This window comes from Ylistrum balloti, unplaced genomic scaffold (genome assembly GCF_031769215.1).
Source record: "Ylistrum balloti isolate Yb309-2 unplaced genomic scaffold, AGI_CSIRO_Ybal_v1 Utg370246, whole genome shotgun sequence".
NCBI lineage: Eukaryota > Metazoa > Mollusca > Bivalvia > Pectinida > Pectinidae > Ylistrum > Ylistrum balloti.
Window position 1 is genome coordinate 82279 of NW_026782198.1, and position 19754 is coordinate 102032.

At 38.3% G+C, this 19754-nt stretch overlaps 1 protein-coding gene across 1 annotated transcript in view; it reads left to right on the forward strand.

The window, feature by feature from the left end:
• The window catches only part of LOC132552389 (uncharacterized), a 45298-nt gene extending 29628 nt beyond the window's left edge, over positions 1-15670 (forward strand). Inside the window, exons 11-17 of the mRNA XM_060216557.1 lie at positions 797-913; positions 1199-1205; positions 5393-5647; positions 6475-6612; positions 8103-8123; positions 10653-11243; positions 12209-15670. Of these exons, the coding sequence (XP_060072540.1) occupies positions 797-913; positions 1199-1205; positions 5393-5647; positions 6475-6612; positions 8103-8123; positions 10653-11243; positions 12209-12327 (1248 nt within the window). The 3' untranslated portion in view covers positions 12328-15670. The remainder of the gene's footprint in view (positions 1-796; positions 914-1198; positions 1206-5392; positions 5648-6474; positions 6613-8102; positions 8124-10652; positions 11244-12208) is intronic.
• The last annotated feature ends 4084 nt before the right edge of the window (positions 15671-19754 follow it).

Here is a 19754-nt window from a genome sequence, read left to right on the forward strand (position 1 = left end):
ATGACTTTCTACCTGAAAACCAAGTAAAACATCAGTTAATGACCTTCTGCCTGAAAACCAAGTAAGATGTCAGTTAATGACCTTCTGCCTGAAAACCAGGTAAGATGTCAGTTAATGACCTTCTGCCTGAAAACCAAATAAGATGTCAGTTAATGACCTTTTGCCTGAAAATCAGGTAAGATGTCAGTTAATGACCTTTTGCCTGAAAGGTAAGATGTCAGTTAAAGACCTTCTACCTGAAAAAAGGTAAGATTTGAGTTTATGACATTATACCTAAAAACCAGGTAAGATATCAGTAATTGACCTTCTGCCTGAAAACCAGGTAAAATGTCAGTTAATGACCTTCTGCCTGGAAACCAGGTAAGATTTCAGTTAATGACCCTCTGCCTGAAAACCAGGTAGCATTTCAATTAATAGTCTCATACACGTAATAATTCAAAACAATTGGGTATATAACAGGGTGGTATTATGCAGTTGGTATCACTGCTAAAACCTATCTGTAATGATATCGTTCAGCTAATTATTCTCTTTCTGAAGGAAAGTCCTGTAAAGCACCACTGCTAATGCTAGTGATGTTCTTCCTTTTGGAAGGAAATTTCAATAAAATGCTAATATAAAAGTGATAAACTCCGATATAAATCTTGTGGATTGAATCTCGCACATCCTAGCCTACAATGTATACCAATATGTAAAGATATAAGATATTTGTGTTTTCAGCTTCTTGAAAAGGCAAATCTGATAGGTTTACATAGTGGAATATTTCCGATATTCATTGTCATGGTTTTGATGTCGTCAGGGAGAGCCCCAAGAAACTACTGATATACTGACAGAACAAGATTGGAATGGAGACAATGTAGGAGAGGGTGTGACCACTAGTTCTGATGAATACAAAGGACGACAACACAGAATACGGGTAGGTTTGTGGTCTCTGTGACAGAATATGTGTAGGCTTGTGATCTAGGTTTGCAATCTATGTCACAGAATATAAGTGGGTTTGTGATCTAAGTCGCAGAATACCAGTAGGCATGTGATCTATGTCGCAGAATATGAGTGGGTTTGTGATCTAAGTCGCAGAATACCAGTAGGCATGTGATCTATGTCACAGAATGTGGCTAGGTTTGTGATCTAAGTCGCAGAATACCAGTAGGTTTGTGATCTACATTACAGAATATGAGTAGGTTTGTGATCTATGTCACAGAATATGAGTAAGTTTGTGATCTGGCTTTGCAATCTATGTCACAAAATATGAGTGGGTTTATGATCTTTATCGCAGAATACCAGTAGGTTTGTGATCTCTGTCACAGAATACCAGTAGGTTTGTGATCTCTGTCACAGAATACCAGTAGGTTTGTGATCTATGTCACGAATATGGGTAGGTTTGTGATCTCTGTCACAGAATACCAGTAGGTTTGTGATCTAGGTTTGCAATCTATGTCACAGAATACCAGTAGGTTTGTGATCTATATCACAAAATATGAGTGGGTTTATGATCTCTGTCACAGAATACCAGTAGGTTTGTGATCTCTGTCACAGAATACCAGTAGGTGTGCTTTTACCTCTGTCACAGACATACAGGATTGGTTTGTGATCTCTTAGACACCTGGTTCACAGGGATTGCTTTTACCTCTGTCACTTCTGTTAGACACCTGGTTATAGGGATTGCTTTTACCTCTGTCACTTCTATTAGACACCTGGTTGATTGCTTTTACCTCTGTCAAATACCTGGTTACAGGGATTAGGTTTACCTCTGATCAGACACCTTGTTACAGGATTGCTTTTACCTCTGTCACTTCTATTAGACACCTGGTTACAGGGATTGCTTTTACCTCTGTCACTTCTATCAGACACCTTGTTACAGGGATTGCTTTTACCTCTGTCACTTCTATCTGACACCTTGTTACAGTGATTGCTTTTACCTCTGTCACTTCTATCAGGGATTGCTTTTACCTCTGTCACTTGATTAGACACCTGGTTCACCTCTGTCATTGCTTTTAGGGATTGCTTTTCTGTCACTTCTAGGTTAGACACCTGGTTACAGGGATTGCTTTTACCTCTGTCACTTCTCTAGACACCTGGTTACAGGGATTGCTTTTACCTCTGTCACTTCTATAGACACCTGGTTACAGACACCTGGTCTACAGACACCTGGATTGCTTTTACCTCTGTCACTTCTATTAGACACCTGGTTACAGGGATTGCTTTTACCTCTGTCACTTCTATTAGACACCTGGTTACAGGGATTGCTTTTACCTCTGTCACTTCTATTAGACACCTGGTTACAGGGATTGCTTTTACCTCTGTCACTTCTATTAGACACCTGGTTATAGGGATTGCTTTTAGGGATTGCTTTTACCTCTTCACTTCTAGACACCTGGTTACAGGGATTGCTTTTACCTCTGTCACTTCTATAGACACCTGGTTACAGGGATTGCTTTGTACTTCTCTGTTACATTGCTTCTATTAGACACCTGGTTACAGGGATTGCTTTTACCTCTGTCACTTCTATCAGACACCTGGTTACAGGGATTGACACCTGGTTACAGGGATTGCTTTTACCTCTGTCACTTCTATCAGACACCTGGTTACAGGGATTGCTTTTACCTCTGTCACTTCTATCTGACACCTGGTTACAGGGATTGCTTTTACCTCTGTCACTTCTATTAGACACCTGGTTACAGGGATTGCTTTTACCTCTGTCACTTCTATTAGACACCTGGTTACAGGGATTGCTTTTACCTCTGTCACTTCTATTAGACACCTGGTTACAGGGATTGCTTTTACCTCTGTCACTTCTATTAGACACCTGGTTACAGGGATTGCTTTTACCTCTGTCACTTCTATTAGACACCTGGTTACAGGGATTGCTTTTACCTCTGTCACTTCTATTAGACACCTGGTTACAGGGATTGCTTTTACCTCTGTCACTTCTATTAGACACCTGGTTACAGGGATTGCTTTTACCTCTGTCACTTCTATTAGACACCTGGTTACAGGGATTGCTTTTACCTCTGTCACTTCTATTAGACACCTGGTTACAGGGATTGCTTTTACCTCTGTCACTTCTATCAGACACCTGGTTACAGGGATTGCTTTTACCTCTGTCACTTCTATTAGACACCTGGTTACAGGGATTGCTTTTACCTCTGTCACTTCTATCAGACACCTGGTTACAGGGATTGCTTTTACCTCTGTCACTTCTATTAGACACCTGGTTACAGGGATTGCTTTTACCTCTGTCACTTCTATTAGACACCTGGTTACAGGGATTGCTTTTACCTCTGTCACTTCTATTAGACACCTGGTTACAGGGATTGCTTTTACCTCTGTCACTTCTATTAGACACCTGGTTACAGGGATTGCTTTTACCTCTGTCACTTCTATTAGACACCTGGTTACAGGGATTGCTTTTACCTCTGTCACTTCTATTAGACACCTGGTTACAGGGATTGCTTTTACCTCTGTCACTTCTATTAGACACCTGGTTACAGGGATTGCTTTTACCTCTGTCACTTCTATTAGACACCTGGTTACAGGGATTGCTTTTACCCTCACTTCTTAGACACTTGTTACAGGGATTGCTTTTACCTCTGTCACTTCTATTAGACACCTGGTTACAGGGATTGCTTTTACCTCTGTCACTTCTATTAGACACCTGGTTACAGGGATTGCTTTTACCTCTGTCACTTCTGTTAGACACCTGGTTACAGGGATTGCTTTTACCTCTGTCACTTCTATTAGACACCTGGTTACAGGGGATTGCTTTTACCTCTGTCACTTCTATTAGACACCTGGTTACAGGGATTGCTTTTACCTCTGTCACTTCTAGACACCTGGTTACAGGGATTGCTTTTACCTCTGTCACTTCTATTAGACACCTGGTTACAGGGATTGCTTTTACCTCTGTCACTTCTATTAGACACCTGGTTACAGGGATTGCTTTTACCTCTGTCACTTCTATTAGACACCTGGTTACAGGGATTGCTTTTACCTCTGTCACTTCTATTAGACACCTGGTTACAGGGATTGCTTTTACCTCTGTCACCTATTAGACACCTGGTTACAGGGATTGCTTTTACCTCTGTCACTTCTATTAGACACCTGGTTACAGGGATTGCTTTTACCTCTGTCACTTCTATTAGACACCTGGTTACAGGGATTGCTTTTACCTCTGTCACTTCTATCAGACACCTGGTTACAGGGATTGCTTTTACCTCACTTCTATCAGACACCTGGTTACAGGGATTGCTTTTACCTCTGTCACTTCTGTTAGACACCTGGTTACAGGGATTGCTTTTACCTCTGTCACTTCTATTAGACACCTGGTTACAGGGATTGCTTTTACCTCTGTCACTTCTATCAGACACCTGGTTACAGGGATTGCTTTTACCTCTGTCACTTCTATTAGACACCTGGTTACAGGGATTGCTTTTACCTCTGTCACTTCTATCAGACACCTGGTTACAGGGATTGCTTTTACCTCTGTCACTTCTATCAGACACCTGGTTACAGGGATTGCTTTTACCTCTGTCACTTCTGTTAGACACCTGGTTACAGGGATTGCTTTTACCTCTGTCACTTCTATTAGACAACTGGTTACAGGGATTGCTTTTACCTCTGTCACTTCTATCAGACACCTGGTTACAGGGATTGCTTTTACCTCTGTCACTTCTATCAGACAACTAGTTACAGGGATTGCTTTTACCTCTGTCATGTCTATTAGACACCTGGTTACAGGGATTGCTTTTACCTCTGTCACTTCTATCAGACACCTGGTTACAGGGATTGCTTTTACCTCTGTCACTTCTATCAGACACCTGGTTACAGGGATTGCTTTTACCTCTGTCACTTCTATTAGACACCTGGTTACAGGGATTGCTTTTACCTCTGTCACTTCTCCTGGTCTATCAGACACCTGGTTACAGGGATTGCTTTTACCTCTGCAATCAGGGATTGCTTTTACCTCTGTCACTTCTTAGACACCTGGTTACAGGATTGCTTTTATGCATTCTTTGTAAGAATGTACAGGTACTAGAATCTTGATATTTTTGATACTGTACCCAGTATCTCGCTATCATCAGATGGAGGATGTTTTTTCAGTTGCTGAACACATGTTCCAAGTTAGTCTTATCTAGAGGGATCTTTCTCAGATTTTATATATGGTTTGGTTTACTATTTCTGTGTTTACTTTTGGGGCTGATCAGGCTTGCAGTTTTTCTTAGATGTCAATAATACAAATTATGAGAATGAATAGAATAAATCAAACTTCAATAAAATTTTGTAATTATGGTTGCTGTGTGGGATCCAAGTTTATGTATCAATTTTTAGCTGTCTTGATATTTTAAAGTCGATTTGCAAACTTTTATGTGCTCAAAATAAATATGAATTATTTCAGAGATGCAGAAGAAGATGGCAGACAATATGGATGTGCTGGACGAGCCATCGCTGGCACGTATTGGCGCCGGTCTGCTGAGTTGGTGTTACCAGGAGGGACTTTGGGAACAGGGATATCATCTACTGTTTGTGATGCACCAGGCCAGTGTCTACTATCACAAGTGTACTGGTAATGGAGCGATGGGGACTGCCCTCATCGCCATGGAGATCTGTCTCAACACCAACAATCCTGACAGTGCTCTTAGGATTCTAGAACGTAAGCAGTACATTTGGTAGCATTTTGATTAAGATGTTATAGAGATATGAAGATGTTATGGGGTTCAATTTAATGGAAAATATTGTGGTATACAGCTTTATCTCCATACATCAATATCACATTGATGAAGGAAGTAGGCAGGGTAATATTTTTATCGCTTCCCAATATAATGTAATATAAATAAGTCTTTTGAAGTGTTAGTATGACTTTGGAAAATTTATGATTTAAAACACAGATATTTAGAAACACTGATCAAGAGCCAAATTTTTCTCTGTGTGGGACAGCATATAGAAAGGAGTGTGGAAAAATTAATTTTTGAAAGAATTATGAGATTTAAAGCTCATGATTGAGTTATAATTATTTGATTATTGATTGGCAGGGAGATATGAGGTAAGAGCCTATAGTTTCCAGAATAGTGTAGAGGTAGGATTGCAAGAAAACTTAACATGCTCTGATCTGAACCCTTGTAGGAATAGATAACTTTTTTATTTAAGAATATCTTTGGGTTATTCTTGTAAAACATCTATACCATCCAAGGGCGCCAGGTTTTATTCAAGTCAACACCTGTAGAATTTAATAATTTGCTTAGAAGTAATAGGCTATAAACTGTTTCGTGGATAAAACTAATATAATTTGAATTGCTGGGGTCAAGAGTAGATGTTTTATTAGAATAGCCCTTAGTGTGGTGTGGAAAAAAGCTGTCTGCAGAAAAGTTTATGGATGATTTGTTCATTAACATAAAAGGAACTGTTCTACATTTACCAAATTTTAGCATATTGTCAACTTTTTTTGTCAGTGATTTATTTGGAGACCTTGATTTATCACAGGCTGCAAAGGACAGATTATGACAAGTGAAAATGCAGCCAATGTCACAAGAATATTGAAGATCTTATTTGAGAAATTATTGGAAAAGTCATTTACAAAGATGGCCTTCCACGTGCTTGTCATAGTCATGGAAAAACGAGGTAAAATATGTTATTGATTTTCAAATATAATTTGCTAAGTATTTATATGTTGTCAATATCTCTTGTGGAGAGTGACTTAGTTTTGTATTGTATCAGTCACTTTTTGAATATGTTGATAAAAAACTAAGTATTGTTAGAAGATCAGAAGAATTTCTACATCTGAATTGCTGTGTGTTGCCAAGAAAGAACGCTCTTCAATTGTCTAATGTAGACTATTCATCCTGTTTTATTTATTGCCTCTCTTGAAAAATCACACTCATAGTAAATGAAGTATACTATTCATCTCATGTCTTAAAAAATGGGTTTTTTCATCCAACATCAATAAACATTTGAGAAACATTGAAAATATGAAAACACCCATGAGTTATAAAATATGTGTCATATAATTGGTCTGCAATCCAGTGAATTGGTCCATGTAATAATATTTGTGCATATATGTCATAAGTGTTATATACCCTGGACACAGGTGTTTCATTAGGAGTTGAAATAAAATAAAATGGCTGCCACTGTTTGCATTTGTCCTCTACATTTTGACTTAAAAACTTATCAAAATTAAATTTTTGAGGTCGCCTGAGACTCAAAGGTGAAAAAAAGTTTTAAGAATTACACATCATAACATAACCAGGAGAAGATTAATTAGAACTATTTTTCCTATTATCATTACCATCCCGAAGAAAATATTCTGAAATATGAAAAAAGGCAGGTAAACTTAAGAGTATATGAAGGTTATACCTGTCAGTATATGTATGTCATACTTGTTGAGTATATGGAAGTGATACCTGTTGAGTATATGGAGGTGATACCTGTTGAATGTATGGAGGTGATACCTGTTGAGTATATGGAGGTGATACCTGTTGAGTACATGGAGGTGATACCTGTTGAGTGTATTGAGGTGATACCTGTCAGTATATGGAGGTGATACCTGTTGAGTGTATTGAGGTGATACCTGTCAGTATATGGAGGTGATACCTGTTGAGTATATGGAGGTGATACCTGTTGAGTGTATTGAGGTGATACCTGTCAGTATATGGAGGTGATACCTGTTGAGTGTATTGAGGTGATACCTGTCAGTATATGGAGGTAATACCTGTTGAGTGTATTGAGGTGATACCTGTCAGTGTATTGAGGTGATACCTGTCAGTATATGGAGGTGATACCTGTTGAGTATATGGAGGTGATACCTGTTGAGTGTATTGAGGTTATACCTGTTGAGTGTATGGAGGAGATACCTGTTGAGTATATGGAGGTGATACCTGTCAGTATATGGAGGTGATACCTGTCAGTATATGAAGGTGATACCTGTCAGTATATGGAGGTGATACCTGTTGAGTATATGGAGGTTATACCTGTTGAGTGTATTGAGGAGATACCATTTGAGTACATGTAGGTTATACCTGTTTCCTTAGCAGTGTCATTAAACTGTTGGACAAAAATTATGTGTTAAAACCAAGAAGAGTTTTTAATATTGATTTGTACTCTATCTGTTTCAGAACAAGATCAGACTCACACAGGTATGTATTCTCTTCATTTGAAATATGAACCCCGTCTACAAATGTAAAAATGAATTTCATGCTTTGTCCATCTTTTGCAGTGTGCATCTTGTGCCATGCATTGACTTTTTTACCTTTCAAGCATCTTCTCAAGTTCCTCAAGTGGGATTGAGATGAAACATGCCTGAAATGATCCTGACCAAGCACTGTTGTGGTCAGTTCAAAATGCAATATCTTGGAAAACACAATTTAAACCCCTTCTCCAGTTCCGTTGGTGCCACTGAGGTGACAGTTGATGGAAATATTAAGGAAGGGAAGCCAACAATGTTGTTATTTTCAGCCTTATCAAAAGTTCAGTATGGCAGCCATCTGGTAACATGATGGCACAATCATGGATTCTCTGACCAACACCTATTGTAAACTTCTTCACAAAGCTGAAACATGCTTGAATGATGCTGAGGTGGTCCTGTCTCAGTGTTGTTACCTTTCAGGTCAGTTCAAAATCCAGTATGGTAACTATCTTGAAAACCACATTTCAAACTTCCCAAGTTCCGCTGGCACCGTTGAGCTGGAAATCAATAGGTGTCAAAGGTCATGTTATACTGGACCTAGGTTAACGACCAGTGATGGACACGTAGTATGCTAACACCAATGATATCACCCAGGGTGTGCCTCGTATCGTCATCGTGGCTAGATAGCCAGTGAGGGGATCACTGATTGGAGTAGATAGGTAGCATGCATGCTGTCCACCAGCTGCAGCGATAAAAGTACATCTAGATATCTGGAGCCAAGTGAAATAAGTTAGGTATGAGAGCACACGTGCCTTAATAATGAGATGCACAAAGGGTTTGGTTTTAGTTATCCAATCAGGCTGTAATAGGCTTTAGATAATTTTGTAGTTTTTAACACTTAGACGGGAGTCAGTTGGGAATTGAGGGGAGTTGGAGACTAGAGTTAGAGAGGAGAGATGGAATGCAGAGCAGGTGGTAGCCTAGGTGAGCAGGGACTTAGATGAGTACAATGATGGTGAGGACAAAGTGTACCTTGTGGAGGACCAAGTGTACCTGAAACAATGTTGGGGAGGACCAAGTGTAACTGAAACAATGTTGGGGAGGACCAAGTGTACCTGAAACAATGTTGGGGAAGACCAAGTGTAACTGAAACAATGTTGGGGAGGACCAAGTGTACCTGAAACAATGTCGGGGAGGACCAAGTGTAACTGAAACAATGTTGGAGAGGAAAAAGTGTAACTGAAACAATGTTGGGGAGGACAAAGTGTACCTGAAACAATGTTGGAGAGGAAAAAGTGTAACTGAAACAATGTTGGGAAGGACAAAGTGTACCTGAAACAATGTTGGGGAGGACAAGTGTACCTGAAACAATGTTGGGGAGGACAAAGTGTACCTGAAACAATGTTGGGGAGGACCAAGTGTACCTGTAACAATGTTGGGGAGGACCAAGTGTACCTGAAACAATGTTGGAGAGGAAAAAGTGTAACTGAAACAATGTTGGGAAGGACAAAGTGTACCTGAAACAATGTTGGGGAGGACCAAGTGTACCTGAAACAATGTTGGGGAGGACAAAGTGTACCTGAAACAATGTTGGGGAGGACCAAGTGTACCTGTAACAATGTTGGGGAGGACCAAGCGTGCCTGAAACAATATCGGGGAGGACAAAGTGTACCTGAAACAATGTTGGAGAGGAAAAAGAGTAACTGAAACAATGTTGGGGAGGACAAAGTGTACCTGAAACAATGTTGGGGAGGACCAAGTGTACCTGAAACAATGTTGGGGAGGACCAAGTGTACCTGAAACAATGTTGGGGAGGACCAAGTGTACCTGAAACAATGTTGGGGAGGACAAAGTGTAACTGAAACAATGTTGGGGAGGACCAAGTGTACCTGAAACAATGTTGGGGAGGACAAAGTGTACCTGTAACAATGTTGGGGAGGACCAAGTGTACCTGAAACAATGTTGGAGAGGACAAAGTGTACCTGAAACAATGTTGGGGAGGACCAAGTGTACCTGAAACAATGTTGGAGAGGACAAAGTGTACCTGAAACAATGTTGGGGAGGACCAAGTGTACCTGAAACAATATTGGGGAGGACCAAGTGTTAATTTATGTAATTCATGTAACCACTATACGAATGAAGAGCCCAACCCAAATACCACGTGTCATATTTTATTATGCAACATGTGATTCCTCTCAAATTCCACTAGTGGGATTGAGGTAAAACTAGCCTGAAAAGGTCCTGATTGAGTAGTGTTATTCTTCAGTCAATTCAAAATTCAGATTGGCTGTTATGGCCACCATCTTTAAGAGCAAATTTTAAACTTCATCTCAAGTTCCACTGGTATAATTGAACTGGAATTTAGTGGCGACAAAAAAAAAAACAAAGGAGGAATGTATTTTGCTTTGCTGTTGAATATTCAGATCTTATTTAAATCCTATATATACTTCCTACTGATATTACTGTTGCGATAACATATATAATCGGATGGCCATTAAAATTCATTGACTTTCATTTTTCCTTTTCGTTTACTTTTCAGATTTATCTGGATATTTTAACAGGATTGTCAGGAAATCGCTGGCCATCAGTGATATACACACTGCTTTGGGAGTGTACAAAATACAAAAGGACACAGACAGTGGTAAATTAAATGGGCTTTGCTTGCGAGGACTTCTCACTGCCTGTGGCAAACACATGTTTGACAGCAAATATATAAAGGAAGTGTATGAGTCGTGTGTGACGCTGTACCGTCCACAAACTTTTGACATGCCGAGATCTATCTTGCTGTCATGTATGATGACGCGTGTAGAAATGTATCTTTGTATCAGTGACTATCTGAATGTCCTCTACAACATTATTTGTGACTCTGTAATGGAGGGCGAGCATCTGACAATGGATAGCTTCTGTCTGAAAGTGTATGTCTGGTGGGAGGAGAACCCACTACAACAAATGGACTTTCCTTACTTAACTCTGGCACCACGCTCACGACAAGACGTATGGCAGATGGCAGTCCATGTTCTTCAAAAAAACATTCACCCTCCTTTGCATGGTGAATACAACCCGGCCAGTAACTGTATCTTCATCAACCCGGAATCTCTTTACAGTTATATGCAGGTGAAAGATGGAAACGGTAAGTACAAACTACAGCTGGCTGTCAGTACTATTTTCTTAATATGGAAATAGAGCAAATTCTTTAAAATTCTTCTTTTGTTGGAATTTAAGGATTCTTTCCCGATATGATCTGAAGTTTCCTTGAATGAAGGGGAATGAATTTTGTTCAAACAATGGGTCTCAAACCCCTGGGATGAGAGGGGCAAGGCCCCATGGGGATAGGCAGCTAATTCTTTAAAATTGGTCTCTTTCAAAGGAATGCCAGAACTCTGTCTCAGTTTGGCCTGACATAGCGTTCTGGTGATGTGGAACAACCATGCATCTCTGCTCCCTGGGTTGGAAGGGGCAGGGTCCAATAGGGAAAGAAAACAAAATTCACTCCTTCTTTTGTGGGAATGACTTGATTCTGTCCTGATTTGTTCTGAAACAAACCTGTTTGAAAGGAACCAAGAATTTTATAAGCCATAAATCTGACCCCAAAAAGCTAGACGTATGGGGCGCAACAGGTTCTACAAATCCTTCTTTTGTACAACTACAAGGATATTATCCAAGTTTGGAATGAAGCATTCTCGGGTGAATGGAACTCAGTTTTGTTTAAACTGTGGATCAGACTTTTATTTCACAACGCTGACTAAAGAGCTGAAATAGCCAGGTGAATGATACAGGCTCCATTGGCCTCTTGTTCTTCTCTTGCTATCTGTAGGAAACGAGAGGTGAGATAAATACCATGAAATTCATGCAAATGCACCTTTAGTCTGCAGCATTTGTGTGAACTTTTATAAGAAAAGTTTGTAAATAGCTTTAAAAGGAGTGCTGAGTTTTAAAGACTGAAACAACCTTTATCATTCTCTACAAATTTGTTGGTAGTCAGCCTTATTGGAAAATACAGCACAGTTTTGTACTATTGTAAAATGAGATTAAAATCTTACAACTTTTGGACTGTATAATCTGTTATAAACCATGTTCTTGTGTAATGCATTACAGGCAGGAAGCAGGGCCTAAATATACTGACTAACTCTGGAGGAGCTGTCCCAGTGAGAGGTCGAGCTTGGGCACGTCAAACAAACTTCTCCAGTCGTGGGCGGGGCCAACCATACAGGTGATGTTCAAGCCATGGAGGTAGCTCTATATGATGTGATTGGTGCTCTGCAGAATATATGTTTGAATCCAGGACACAGCCTTAAGACTGATATTCATTTCCGAGTCAAGATGATGTGTCTTCTTGAGGGTTGTTCAGGTCTGATGCATTTTGTTCCTTTTGGAGAAATAGAGACTCAAAATTTGGATTATAAGTTTTCATCATTCTTGACAGAGTTGTCATGCAGTCCTTTGCAAGATACATGGTTTGAGGATTGGAAAGCTATTGTTCAAGAACAACTGTGTAGATAAATCCTTAAAGTTTGTCAGGAAAGCTGTAGAGGTAACGATTCAACCCTGAATAAGGAGCAAGTGTAATCATACTTCTGATATTGCCCATTTTACACTGGAGCACAAAACTGGAAATGCACTATCGAAAAGTTAATGGAATTCCTCTCTGTTAAAATAGAATACTTACTGATAGACAACAAAAACACACCTGAATAAGGAGCAGGTGTAATCATACTTCTGGTATTGCCCATTTTACACTGGAGCACAAAACTGGAAATGCACTATCGAAAAGTTGATGGAATTCCTCTCTGTTAAAATAGAATACTTACTGATAGACAACATAAACACACCTACAGGAAGTTTTGTGCTGTGCAGGAAATATTAATTTCCAGGGTTTTATGGTCTAATTTAAAGCAGGGATTTTTAGTGATAGACACAATTACTTGTAATATATAATCAAGTGAAATTAAAGTTTACCTTAAATGTATGAACTCTAGTCATTATGTAAAATTTAATTTTAAGGTTTTTGCTGTTCCAATAAAATGTCTACTTGACCCGAGGACTGCCAAATTCATGACTTCTTACCCATGATTGGGTTTCCTGCCTATATTGTTAGTAAGTAAAATATCATTTAAAGAAGTAGTGCAATATGGTTACAAAACGGAAATAAAATTACAGAAATACCTTACAAAATAACGGAAAACAAAGAAATTTTTTTTCCGACATATCGTTTTAGAGTAATTGGTGTAAATGTAATGCCTGTACGAAAACATACCTTTAAAAAACTCTATTGGTTAAATCCCTAAAGAAAACTTGAAGTCTTGAGGATGGAATTGATGTTTTACATACTCCAAAAATCAAAGTAAATTATAATTTATGTTAAATTAATGTATTTGAAAGGATCAGGCTTTTTTCATCTGAAGGTATGTTATGGCGTCTGTAGCCCTTCAGTCAACTGGTTCTGTTTGAAAGATTTCTAGTCAAGTGGAGAATAAAAGATCAAGTTTGATCTCAAGTATAGTAGGGTAGAGCCTTTGGGGACTTTACCAAGTACCTTTTGTATAACAACTAGAAATGGGAAATAGAGGAAAAACCTTTCCATTCTGATAAAAAAAAAATTCTTGCCCTCCTAACTACCCTCCCCTTCCCCAACTCTCGCCCCCACATTTCGTTGGTTGTATGTAAAATAACTGCAACAGTATAATTTACTCTCAAAAGTTGAATTAAGTGATGGAATACACAGCTTTTGGAAATATTCATTTGTATGTAAGGATTGCCTTTGAGAGCATTTATATTGGCCAGTATCATTAGCAGTGTCATGTCTGTAACAGGATAGTGCACTTCATCATACCAACTTAAATGTTTCATACAGTGATGCTAAGAAAGTTTTAAGAAGCATTTTATAAAATCACAGCATTTATAAAAGACTCTTAACGAGACCATTGTACAAACAAACAGTTAGTCATTACTTTTCATCATTTAGCTGGTCATCGTAGTTTATTTACATGTATAGAAATATATTATTTGTTTTCATTCATGTACTTGCATTAAAAATAACTTATCAATGGAGCTTCAGTGTATAAATTGTGACATTGAAATTTTATGGGTTTTTTTTTTCTTATTTTGGTTTCCTTTTGAGTTGAAGAGAAAGATGATGTTTTAACTTCCCAAAACTGAAGAAACAGTCAAAAAGGTTAGTTATGGTAAGAAATAAAATTGTAGAATTTATTTCCGTATTTGTGAAAAACATCTGTTTCTTGGGAACTGACTTTAATTTGAATTCCAACAAAAATTTTTTACTTGTTCTTTAAAGGAAACAAGTACATATTAAAAAAAAATCATATTTGCCATTTGTCCTTTCGATAAAAAAAAACTGGAATATTTTTTCTTTTGATATTTTTTGTAGTTGACTGTCCCTGCAAATGTCCTATATATTACTATGTATCATCTCATTTAATTGGAAATTAAAGTATTCAAATGATGATAGACATTGTTTGACTCGTTCAAGTTTTGCACTTTATAAAAGGTATTTACTGTAATTGTTCAGTGGTACACCCACCTGAACCTGACTTTGAGTGAGATTTTGTATTTTACCCACTGAGTTAAATGGAGGATAAATATTGTAATTAAATTTAACATGCATACAAAATGTTTCCATCTGTTTTAATTTTGTTTTAATATTACAAATTTTGATTGTTCACTGGCGTCACCTGTTATCCAAAACTTAATATGGATGAGTGTTGGATGACTTTTGTGGGAAGTCAAGCTAAGAAGAACAAGTCAAATTTCATTTGATATTTCACACTGCATTTAATTTTCAACATATTGATATTATAAAAACTATATTTTAGATGTATAAAACCCATTTTACCTAAACCTACGTCTAATAGGGGAACAATAAAATAAATAAATTGTAAACATTTCATTTACAATAGCCTATGCCCTCAGCTTGATCTGCACATACAAATCTATACAAAATAACAACTTTTACAAATTTACTTGTATCTATAGGCCAAAGTTACAAAACTGTCAAGCAGAGAACTGATGCTTGGTGGCATATAGGCCACCTTTTGAGTAATTAGAGTTATTCCCCCGTCTACTTTCAATTTTAATTTTGAATACCTTATATGTTTTTGGTAATATCACATACTAGGGTATGTTTTTTTCTTTTTTTTTTTAAAATTAATTTTGTCAGTTTCTTGACATCGTTGAAACTTTCATTTCAATTTACAATGTTACATTGAATGATTTTCACCTTAGGTTGTAATTTGTAAATTCAGAAATTTTGAAGTGTTGTCCAGCTGTTAAATTAATAATCCATGTTGTACTAGACTCTTTGATATGATTTAAATGGAAAGTAGAAGAGAAATTACAATGCAAGTAATGGAAGTTTTACTATATAAGGAATATTAATTCAGATAACTGACCAAGCTGAGCAGAATGTATTAGTTATTCATAGACATTTAATTGAATTAGTCATGCTTCAAATGGTTATTGTAACTTGTGCTCATTTAGTACTTTATGCTATGGTAAAATACAGTGTTGTATTTGATTGAAATAAACCATTGATTTGTACAAGGAATGTTAGGGTTGTTTTTTGATAACTTTCACGAGTTTCGTTAATTACAAAGTTGTTAAAAAGTGGTGACAAGGAGATATTATTGTATGGTGTTGTCTGTCCCTCTGTCACAAACTTTAAATTGTCTGGAGATTCCCCCATCCTACAGATTTCAAGTGAACTGTTTTACACTTGGTAGGCTTAATCACTTGGACATGAAATTATGTTTTCCTGTGCAGCAGTTTTATTTGACTGTATTTGAAAGAGTTACTGCCCCTTGTTCTTTGCATGGTAGTAATCTTGGTGTGTAGGATCCCCTCTCTCAGTTTTCGACCATTTTCTTTCAGAACTTAGTACACTTTCTGTAGTAGTAAGTATTACATGAAATAGCGTATTCCTCAACAGATTGTGATTTTACAATTTTTGGAAGAGTTAGTGCCCTTTAGGGTTTTTTCCAACCATTTTAGGTCACCTGACCATAGGTAAAGGTGACCTATTGCTGTCGTTCATATGTCTAAGTAAATATGAACCAATTTTGATGAAATAATTTTTAACGCAGCCATTTATCAATACAATTTTGTATGATATTGACAATGGAATTGATTCTTGTCATAATTTACAGTTAAGGGCCTTTGTACTTGTATCACCATCAGACCTTGTAAACATGATTACTTGAGTAAATATAAACAGATTATTATAAAACGTGATATATGCAGCCATGTATATTGTACATAGACTGATTCATTCATAATTTGCAGAGTCATGGTTCACTGCTGTTCCATTTTTATCTTATCCCTCTGGATCAATTGCAAACAAGTTTAAGGCATGTACATCAGGGGATTCCTAGTTTCCTCTCCCCTGGTTACTTCTGTCTTTTTACCTCCCCTGGTTACTTCTCTCCTAGTTTCCTCTCCCCTGGTTACTTCTCTCCTAGTTTCCTCTCCCCTGGTTACTTCTCTCCTAGTTTCCTCTCCCCAGGTTACTTCTCTCCTAGTTTCCTCTCCCCTGGTAACTTCTCTGCTAGTTTCCTCTCCCCTGGTTACTTCTCTCTTGGTTACCTCTCCCCTGGTTACTTCTCTCCTAGTTTCCTCTCCCCTGGTTACTTCTCTCCTAGTTTCCTCTCCCCTGGTAACTTCTCTCTTGGTTACCTCTCCCCTGGTTACTTCTCTCCTAGTTTCCTCTCCCCTGGTTACTTCTCTCCTAGTTTCCTCTCCCCTGGTTACTTCTCTCTTGGTTACCTCTCCCCTGGTTACTTCTCTCTTGGTTACCTCTCCCCTGGTTACTTCTCTGCTAGTTTCCTCTCCCCTGGTTACTTCTCTCTTGGTTACCTCTCCCCTGGTTACTTCTCTCCTAGTTTCCTCTCCCCTGGTTACTACTCTGCTAGTTTCCTCTCCCCTGGTTACTTCTCTGCTAGTTTCCTCTCCCCTGGTTACTTCTCTGCTAGTTTCCTCTCACCTGGTAACTTCTCTGCTAGTTTCCTCTCCCCTGGTTACTTCTCTGCTAGTTTCCTCTCCCCTGGTTACTTCTCTCCTAGTTTCCTCTCCCCTGGTAACTTCTCTGCTAGTTTCCTCTCCCCTGGTTACTTCTCTGCTAGTTTCCTCTCCCCTGGTTACTTCTCTCCTAGTTTCCTCTCCCCTGGACACTTCTCTCTTAGTTTCCTCTCCCCTGGTTACTTCTCTGCTAGTTTCCTCTCCCCTGGTTACTTCTCTGCTAGTTTCCTCTCCCCTGGTTACTTCTCTCCTAGTTTCCTCTCCCCTGGACACTTTTCTCCTAGTTTCCTCTCTGCTGGTCACTTCTCTCCTAGCTTCCTCTCCCCTGGTAACTTCTCTTCTGGTTACTTCTCTCCTGTTACCTCTCCTGGTTACTTCTCTCCTTTTACCTCTCCTGGTTACTTTTCTCCTTTTACCTCTCCTGGCTACTTCTCTCCTTTTATCTCTACTGGCTACTGCTCTACCTCTCCTGGTAACCTCTCTCCTGGTTACTTTTCTCCTTTTACCTCTCCAGGTTACTTCTCTCCTTTTACCTCTAACGGCTACTTCTTGCCTTTTACCTCTCCTGGTTACTTTTCTCCTTTTACCTTTCCTGGTTACTTCTCTCCTTTTACCTCTCCTGGTTACTTTTCTCCTTTTACCTTTCCTGGTTACTTCTCTCCTTTTACCTCTCCTGGTTACTTTTCTCCTTTTACCTTTACTGGTTACTTTTCTCCTTGTACCTTTACTGGTTACGTCTTGCCTTTTACTTCTACTGCCTATTCTCTCCTTTTACCTCTACTGGTTACTTCTCTCCTTTTACCTCTATTGGTTACTTCTCTCCTTTTACCTCTACTGGTTACTTCTCTCCTTTTACCTCTATTGGTTACTTCTCTCCTTTTACCTCTATTTTGGTTACTTTTCGCCTTTTACCTCTCCTGGTTATCTCTGTCCTGGTTACTTGGTTCCTGGTTAAGTTTCTCGTTGTTACCCCTTCTGGTCACATCTCTCTACCCTAATAACCCCTTTACTGGTTACTTTGTGGAAATTTAGATAAACCAAGAAGTGCTACGCTAGTGAACGTAGCCTGTAAACTTGTCCTAACGCTATATGTTGGTGATGCAGTCGACCAATAAATCAGTTGAAACCTCGACATCCATTATATACATATTCTGGTTTCAACTCAATAGTCGTGTCTTCAACAAGAACAGTGCTTGTCTCGTTGAAAACGACGTTATATACTGTCTTTTGTGGGCCTTCCAGCAACTGCAGTCCTTTCCATCTCTCACGATACGATAGTATGCTGTATACTGTCTTAAGCTTGCTCTTCTAATTTGTAAGTTCTTTGTCCACCTCCATTCACACATTATCTTTAGCTCGAACGGTTGAGGTCATACTAGTAATCCAGAAGTCTTGGGTTCGTATTCTAGCGGAGGCATTGAAATTGATACTTACCTCTGTTACATATGTAAATAAACGAATGATACCATGACCTAGATTTACAAATCATATAGAACGATTTCATAGATACCGTCAATGGAGGCCTGGCCGAGGACGTATAAAACAGATCTATATGATACGCCCATGCTATAACTAATATGTACAAAAATGTACACGCAGTTAATCATTGGCATGAAATAAATAGAACGGATGTAAGTACATATGGGAAATACACATTAGCTACAATCCTATTATGTACTTATTGTGTGCTTTATGTATCGGTGATTGCATAAATCCTGGTAGACCTTAAGTACAGACTTTCAAAATGCATTTCAAAGACAACATAAAATCTTCTGGCAGATAAACTCAGAAATTAATTACAATGAGATACAGTATCTGATCAACTTAGTGAATTACTAACAAATCTATGGTCAGTCCACCATAAGACAACACTTCCTGTTTTCTGAAGACCAATTACAATACATATACAAGAGTATATCTATGTTGTATGATACTGCTTTAATTCAGAAGATTTTTTTAAGCATACAAAATAAAAAGAACTTTATCTTATGAAGTTATAGATTCAATACACAACGCATTCATCCTTGAAATTCCATTTAATTCTGGAGCCATGTGCATGCCAACATGCTATCATTTTTCTTCATTTGAAAGTGGCGGTTAGTTTTTGCGAGAGAAGTGCAGAATACTACCGAGAAGTTACATTGTAGCTCGCTAAAATGAGCAGTGATACTAACATGAGACTGTAAAACCACAGGCACTCGAGGCCAGGATATTATTTTTTTAAACATTGATTTTTGTTTTAGCACTCATGACTGACGTTATTTAAACGAAATATCAGCAGAATTCAAGTTTATGTGCCGGTTGACAAATCCGAGGTCCACGGTCATTAAAATATGTAAAAAATAATATCCTGGCCTCGAGTGCCTGTGTGTAAAACACGTTTTTTTTTTCTAACGTCAGCAAATAATTGCACCTAATTAAGGTGAGCAATTTCTTCACTGACACCAGTTAATTTGCAAACATTTCTAACTTGTTTCTTATGTGCTGCTTATATGCTACTCATGAGCTGCTCATGTCCAAAAGTTAATATTTTTTGTAAAGGTAAATTATTTTATTTCAGGTCAGCATACTGCTATATACTGCTCGACTTTTGAAGAAATTTCCTTTCAAGTTG